At 39.3% G+C, this 8,634-nt stretch overlaps 1 protein-coding gene across 1 annotated transcript; it reads left to right on the forward strand.

Annotated features, from left to right (window-relative positions):
• The first annotated feature begins 280 nt into the window (after positions 1 to 280).
• nrgna (neurogranin (protein kinase C substrate, RC3) a) lies at positions 281 to 7,896 on the forward strand. Its single transcript, XM_017459470.2, has 3 exons — positions 281 to 433; positions 3,016 to 3,162; positions 7,263 to 7,896. The coding sequence occupies exons 1-3, from the start codon at positions 419 to 421 to the stop codon at positions 7,281 to 7,283; spliced, it is 183 nt and encodes a 60-aa protein (XP_017314959.1). The 5' UTR covers positions 281 to 418; the 3' UTR covers positions 7,284 to 7,896.
• Positions 7,897 to 8,634: the final 738 nt, after the last annotated feature.

An 8,634-nucleotide genomic window follows, 5' to 3' on the forward strand; every position in this document is an offset into this window, starting at 1 on the left:
GGCGGCTCTTTACGTCCAAACACATCATTAACACGCTTTATGTTGTTGTTGTTGTGGTTGTTGACTTCAATTTGTCACGTTTGTATTTACAAAAAAAAACAACAACAACAAAAAACATTTTTAAACAGTCTACCGTAAAGGTAAGCAGTGTGAAAGATGTTTTCAGGCTGTGATCTTTCGAGATGCTGATTGGTTGCTACCTGAGCTGTCGTGGAAGCCGATTGGCTGATTTCGTCCACGCGCGCAATCTGATTGGTCGGTGAGATTACCGCGCGGAGGTGGGATGGAGCGCGAGCCGCTATAGATCCGAGAAGAAGCCGCGCGCTGAGAAGGAGGGTTTCAGCGAGATACACTTACCTGAGTGCGGTTTATAATTAACGCTCATAATTATTCATTAAAAACCTCTCTTTACATCGCCATGGACTGTCGGAAAGTAAGTAGAGCTCTTTTCTGTCAAGCATGTTGGGATTATTTCAAGTTCTGAGTTTGAATAAACTATTTTCAGTCAGTTTCTCTCTTTTTAATTTCAGGTGTGTGTGTGTGTGTGTGTGTGTGTGTGTGTGTGTGTTTGTGTGTGACAGAGCTCCAAGAAGGTTTCCAAAATGTCGCCCATAGAATATTAATGACAGTATTAATGTAACTGAATCATAATTGACGCCTGCACCTGCTGAGTGGTTACATAAGTATCAACTGCTGAGTGTGTGTAGGATGTGGAGGATTACTGGCTTGACTGTGACTTTGATGAGCTTTGAACACATCAGAGATCCACACCTCAGAGACTTTATTTTTCTTCTTTTACATCCTTTCTCATAGACTATAGTGTGACAGTAGACCTATAAGGAGACGTGGCAGCATATGTAGGCTTGGGTGTGCAGAAATTTGCTATGCAAAAAAAAAAAATGATTGGCTTTGTGATGCTAATGAATCCAAGAAACTCAACTCTGCATGCAATCCTGCAATGAGCAATGTAACAGATCAGAATCTTTTTCTTTTTCTTTTTTCCAACCCAGTTGAGTTCAGATCACAGTTCACAGTTTATGTGGGTGTTTTAAATTTTGGTCTGTATAAGATTTTACATGTCACATCATGGGTGCGTTTGTGATCAGTGTGTTTAGGGCTGGACGATATGACAAAAAATATCATAAAAAATATCATATCATGATAAAATCTCAAAGGTATTTCCTACCGTACATGAAATGTATCACGATATATATATATATATATATATATATATATATATATATATATATATATATATATATATATAGCCCGGATCTGCTAACAAACTCCCAGCAATTGAGTAAAATAAACTGTTAATATGTTAACTGTTACTCATATCATTTCTAATAACTAAACGTGTTTGTAGCACGGCGCTGTTGAATTCTAGATTCTGATTGGTCAGAAGGCTTTGATTAATTTTCTACAACAGCAGCACGGACAGTGGATAATTCAAATCACCGGTTTCTATTAATGCATACAATATATAATATCATATATAATACAATATAGTATAATGCATCTAATATCGTAATAACTTATGCTCCACATAATAATCTGATAATAAACAGATTTTTTTATTGTTATTTAACAACAACAAAAAAAACTATACAGTTTATCACTGATATTATGACGTTTTTTTTTAAAGAGACATTATTTAAAATATTTATGTGAGGAGTAGGCGTCTCCAGTGTCTGTGATTTGTAGGAGGCATTTTGTGTGTGTGTGTGTGTGTGTTGCATAGAAGGATGAGTGTGTCTGCTATGTAAGTAGCAATTAAACGGTCGCACGGGTTGCCGAGGCACGGTGGAAATTGCACTTTTCAGCTGAAGCGCCTTTGCTGAAATGCTGTTGTCTCATTATCTGTCATAATGTTTGCTGGAAACAATGGTCAACATTTTTGACATTTCTGTTACCGATTTCTGTAGTCAAAGCCCGCCAACACAAAGAATCAGCAACACAAGCGATGAAGGACGTTGCATAAGCGTGGGTTCTGACTTGAGGGCTGAAATACTTTCTGGAATCACTAACACTAACTGCATTATCTGATCAGAATCCAAAGATCAGGCTTGTGAATGATGAGACAGATGGCCATTTGCATGTTCCGGCTGATGGGCCGCTGTTCCGGCAATACGCGCTTGCAAGTGCACTTTCACACAAGATGTTTCGGCGTCGATTGGGCTCTGTAACTATGCCTAAATTGGTTACTATGCACATTTTTTATCAAATTCTATTATGAATGAGCACCATTAATATTCAAAGGTCTATGCAAGCCAAAACAAGTGCATAACATCTTGTGCAGTGTCTCAGCTTTGGCTTCTTTGAAAGGCCTTTGAGCAGAAAGGCAAGGCAGGCCCGCGAGGCCTCGTTTGTCGTACAATAGAGCGCATGTTTATCCCTCTGTAATAGCAGAGCAGCCCCTAAGGAACGTCATGCTTCCTTTTCGCTCAACATGGTTCCTTGCAAAGTTCCATGGTGAAGCTCGGGATTCGCAAGGCATCGGTCTCTGCAGAGCAATATACCCCCAGCAGACAAGCTAAATTAGATGCGATGTCGGAAACTCAGGCCTCGATAGGCAGTGATGACAATCACTAGTCGTGTGGGAATGATGAAAAAAAGCGCTCACAGAAACCCACAGGGAAGAAAGCGTGTCTTCAACTACAACCTGGTTCTTTAGTGATAAAGCTACAGGGAATTGGTGGAATTTCATGGCCTGAGGAAATGCCACACTGATTATTTGGTTGTGGTTTAATGACGTTAAGTTATATCAACTGGATATAAATTGCTGTAATGAGTCTATGAAGGGTGTTGCATAATAATTGGTATGGGTTTTCAGGTATAACAGATTATTAGAGTCTCCTGGCAAATGCACTTGAGGTTATCATCCCACCTGTTGAATTTTTGTCTAAAAAAAAACTGAATGGAATTACCAATTTTGGGGAGGAGAAAGGCTAAATAACAGAGCAATTGTTTATACTTTACAATTTAGTCGCCCTCACACTGTTTTCTGCCCTCTAGGAGGGCTGCGCTCAGCCACAAGACGAGGACATCATGGATATCCCACTGGACGACCCTGCTGCTAACAAGGCTGCCACTAAGATCCAGGCCGGCTTCCGGGGTCACATGACTAGGAAGAAGATGAAGGATGACAAACCACGAGAAGAGGTGAGCAAAAACACACATAATGAATTTCTGGATGCCTGGAAAACAACGTTCCCTCCAAAACAAGATTGCGTTCACACTTTTCGACCTCACAAACAGGAACCTGAATGTTCTTTTCCTCAGGGGTTAATCACGTAGGGATTTATCACACCTCTGCCTTTTTCTGAACTTTTCATGGTTAATTGGAGGTTTATCTGTTACCATTGAGCTAACTTCCGCAAAGGGTTGTCCTACACAGAACAGCTGTATGTTATTGTTCCAAAACATCTAGTTATGTTCTAGTGGGAATCAGGTGTCTATTGTTTATTGACTCACAAACACCTCACATGTCCTCGTCCTCAAAGCCTATGCTTTGATTTAATGATTAGGACAGGATAAGGTTTACATTAAGTAAGTGAAATATGAAATGGCCACATAATATTATATAATGGTGTTTTTTTCACAACAGTGGAGTGTAGTAAATTATTAGTAGCAGCTTGAAGGGGATTTGCATAACCATGCTTCTGGAAACATTTTCACCAAACAGCACAAAACAGCTGACTCACACCTCCAAACATCTTTTTTCATTCTGCCAGATTTTGTTTTAAAATTGCTCAAAAGTAAACAGTATCAGTGTAAGCATTATAACATTACTGATCACTCTAACATTACTAACCAGTGTAACATTACTAATTTGTATAATATTAATAGTAATAAAAATAGTAATAAAAGTAATTGCTATTATACTGATTATTAATGTTACACTGATTAGTGGCATTATACTGATAAGTAAGGTTACACTAATTAGTACTGATCACTAATCAGGGTACTACTGCTAATCAGTATAACATTACTAATAGTATAACATCGCTAATAAGTGTAACAGTTCTAATCAATGTAATATTACTTTACTCATCAGTGCAACATTACTAATCAGTGTAACATCACTAATCAGTGTAACATTGATAATCAGTGTAACATTTATAATCAGTGTAACATTGATAATCAGTGTAACATCACTAATCAATGTAACATTTATAATTAGTGTAACATTGATAATCAGTGTAACATCACTAATCAATGTAACATTTATAATCAGTGTAACATTTATAATCAGTGTAACATCACTAATCAGTGTAACATTGATAATCAGTGTAACATCACTAATCAATGTAACATCACTAATCAGTGTAACATCACTAATCATTGTAATGTCAATAATCGCTATACAATATATGAAGAACAAAACAGTTCACAATAAATGTATAGCTAGTAATACAATAAATAGTACTTTCCAGAAAAACAACATTTTGTACCAAAGTTACTTACATACATACTGATAGGTAACAAATTAAAGGAAAAAACAACTCATTAACCGGGATGAAAGTCAGGTGTGGCTGGTCATGTGACCGTGATGAAGGGGGAAACGAAGCTCAAGGTGGAGCCCGAGGTAGAAGCGACGTTAACCACGGAGCTAGAGCGGGTAGCGACACTCTCCACGAGGTCAGAGGGGGGGTGCGAAGTTCTCCGCGAGGTCAGAGGGGGGAGTGACGCTCTCCGTGAAGCATGGGGGGGTGTACTCTGTGGAGAAGGAAAGGGGAGAAGCGCGAAGCAGAGCGAAGGAGTGACATCTTCAGCAGCGCATGGAGGCCAAGTGACGTCCTCAGTGGAGCAGGAAGGCGAGCGACGTCCTCATCCTAGCAGGATGGCGGAGCGACTCCTCAGTGGAGTAGGAAAGCGGAACACTGTCTGAAGATAAGCCTGGCGTAGTGACATCCGAGGCGGAGCAGGGAGGCTAAGCGGAGCTCTCGGCTGAACCGGGAGAAGGAACAGCGTCCTCAGCTGAACTTGGTGGCTGAGCGGCGTCCTCAGTCAAGTAGGCAGGCTGAGCGACGTTCTCCGTTGATTCAGGAGGCTGAGCGACGTTCTCCGTTGATTCAGGAGGCTGAGCGAGATCCGCAGTAGGGGAAGGAGGGTGGCCAAAGATCTTATGCCTGACCTCCAGCCATTCCTCTGTGGCCCTGATGAAATCCTCCCTCCCTTCTGGATTCGTCCTCAGGGACTTCAGGATTGCCTCTTGGGTCACGAAAAGTCTGCTGCATCCATTTGTGGTCTGCCTTTCTGTCACGGACGGAGACGGCGGAGACGGACGCACGTGCAGATGCAGTTTAATAAAGATTAAACAAAACACAAAAGAGACACTAAGCATATGTGAACAGGGAAACAAAATAACATCAGACAAATGAAGCCGGACACCGAGTGCTGTACAAACCAGATGTACAGTAAATACACACAAGTGCTCATTAACCGGGATGAGAGTCAGGTACGAGTGGTCATGTGACCGTGATGCAGAGGTGCAGTGGCTGCTGGGAAGTTCCTAGTTCCTTCCAGAGATTCGTAACATCAGCGAAATAAATAAATGCCCCCCAGTGCATAATTTACTAGTTTAACCTTTATCTTGTCATTCGTCAGTGTCTATACAGTATATATGATCTATTTTTGGAATATTTTTGAAAACAAAGTTCAAACTACTGAACTTTACAGGTACTCTTGTCACAACCAATACCCGATGAGAGCTTCAGGCACGCATATTAAATCGGAGCATAGACCCTTTTATAATAGCATTTCGATGCCTCTGATTTCTAGCAAAAAATAAATAAAATAGCAATAAGTGCAAAGTAGAACGTTATATTCTGTGCAGAGCATCAAGCTCCGTATTTAAAATAATAGAAGTTGTATAAATAACTCAGTACCAAAGTGCAAATGCAGGCAATTTACAAGTACAATAAAACAAAAATGTAGACTCAGCAGTACGATTAAAGATAGATAAACAATACAATAAACCCAGAAACAATAATAATAATAATATGTGTGTAAAAAAAAAAAAATGTGTATACATATTTGCAATTACTCAGTGATTGTTTTTGATGCTGTCTTTGGATTTATTATTTCTAATTCTAGGCATTTCCTGATTTGCTAAACTCGTTAAAAACGTCGACAACTGTCTGTGAGAAATGAAAGGAAATGTCTGGGTTTCAGAAAAAAATCAATCTCAGATTTGCACTTCCCTTTGTATAATAAGGTGTTTCATGTCTAACACACACTGCAGTCTCCTCTCACTGCTTCGGTCCTCTAACGAAACCACCCACAAGTTCATGTCACCAATTTCTATCTGGTGTCTAATAGGGCAGCATTTCAAACCCAACTCCACAAAGCATGTTGTGTCTGGGATTTATTTTCTCCCCATAGACCTCCTTGTGGCTGAAACGGTTTCCTAGCAATGCCGCCTTAATTACTTGTTGCTAGGCAATAATACAGATGGCATGGGAGTATAGATCACAGGAGTATCAGCGCTCTTGGTTGTTTTATTTATGCACAGGAAGTGCTTTTAATGTGCTTTAAAGCAGTGAGTTTTTTTGCACACACCTTTGTAGTACTGAATAAACTGGCCACTAAGTGTGTACTGTAGTTTTCAAAATGCTCAGTTGGTGGTTTATTAAGTACTTTATATGGTGTAACTAACAAACTGGCAAATCCGTGTATTTATGTCTATATATTACAGGTTCGAGTGGCAAGGCTGATTCTAAGAGAGTATAAAAGATACATATAGAAGAGATGGTGGGGGGGTGTTAATAAATGATAAATGAGCCTCTGACATCTGGAATCGGAAATCGGAAAGTTCCAGAATTTTGAAAAAAAAAAAAAAGATATGTTCAATATCTTGAATATTCAAGATGCCGCACTGTTTCTAAGCAAATTTGTCATATTGACCAACTCCTGTATGTTGAAGGTCAGATTTCCCTCGAGTCAGTTCAGACGACGCTGCGATGGATTCGATCTAACGTATAGATGTCAATTATTTAGCGATGTATCTCCTCAGTAGTAACGCAGACCAATCGCTAATCAGAGGTTACACATTAAAAGGTAATTGGTAGTTTCAACTCTCATAACAAAAATGGCGGTCTCTTAAGTAGTCTGTTTATCTTTCACACATCACCGATGCTTAAATGAAACTCTACCACTCTATAGTGTGAGTATTTATTCATCCGGAGTTGTTTGTCTTGTTCTGTGCTGCGTGATTTTGGACCGGCAGCCACAAGCTGACAGTCTCGTCTCTGTTCCAGAAACAAAGGGATAAGAAGTAGCGTGAGACGACATCCACTGCCGCCCTGACAGTTTTCCACACATCACTGCAATAACCAGAGGTCGAAGAGAAACTTTCAGTGTATAATATATACAAGTGTAAACTTAGAAACTAAGCCTGGATCAGTGACCTTTCACTCCTCCTCCGCTCCTGATAGAGTTTGGACAGTAGTCTGTGGCGCACGATAGCCCCTCAGCATGTTATATAGCTTCTGTGGAAAGTTTCAATTGAATTTTTTTGTTCATATCGCTTTCAGTGATTAACGTTTTTGGTTTAAATACTCTGTCGCTTCTAATAATACAAGCAAAAACGTATACTGATTTTATTTATTTATTTATTTATTTAATTAATTATTGCTCACACCTGCCTGTATTCTTACAGTAGAAGTATGCATTTAATACATCGCCTTTTCTAGTGTGGTTTTGTTTCTGCCTGTTTAATAAAGCAAAAAAAAAAAATGTAAAAAATGGCTCGGATTCAGTGCTGTCAAGGTGTTCATTGTACAAAATTCCCTTAAACTATTACGAAATGTTTTTTTTATTTGTTCCACATTAATGTTTTTCACACTTTTGAAAACTTCAGTCAAAACCAAAACACAAGTTTTTTTTTTGTTTGTTTGTTTGTTTTTTTGTTTTGTTTTTTATTAATCAAGGAAAAAAAATTGCATTAATAAATGCATTAAAAATGTAGTATTTTGCTTTCCTGTCAGCTTTGGTACTACAAACGGCATTTATGCTGCTCGTATTTTTTATGTAAGTAAACCTGCCTGCCTCTTCCTCCTATCTGAATTTCGAAGAACTGCATTAATATCCTACATCAAATGAACGTCTGTCTTTGTAACTGTATTTCCCGTACAAATGTACTGGAACCCTACCCAATCTCCACGGGAACCCTACCCAATCTCCACGGGAACCCTACCCAATCTCCACTGGAACCCTACCCAATCTCCACTGCAACCCTACCCAATCCAACATAACATCATTTAAAATCAACTAGCTAATGTTAGAAAGAACAGTCTAGAAGCTTAAGCACACTCACACACATTTATGCATGCTTTTCATGGCCACTGTGCATGTAAACCAAGGAAACATGAACATCAACAAAATAAAATGTTCCATGATCGCACTGATCGTGCATCAGTAGCGGTATCATTGAACACCCAAAAACATGTACTCGTATTCGGTCAGAAAAAATTGTATCGATGCATACCATGCTCAGAAAGTTCCCGGGATAGATTCCAGATCCACCATGACCTTGACCACGTCCACCTGCTTGCTGAAAATAAACGGATATATCAATGAAACGGCTTTGTCCTGCATTTCCCCGCAACGTGATCTTGTAAATTCAGAATG

Source organism: Ictalurus punctatus, chromosome 28 (assembly GCF_001660625.3).
Source record: "Ictalurus punctatus breed USDA103 chromosome 28, Coco_2.0, whole genome shotgun sequence".
Taxonomy (NCBI): Eukaryota; Metazoa; Chordata; class Actinopteri; order Siluriformes; family Ictaluridae; genus Ictalurus; species Ictalurus punctatus.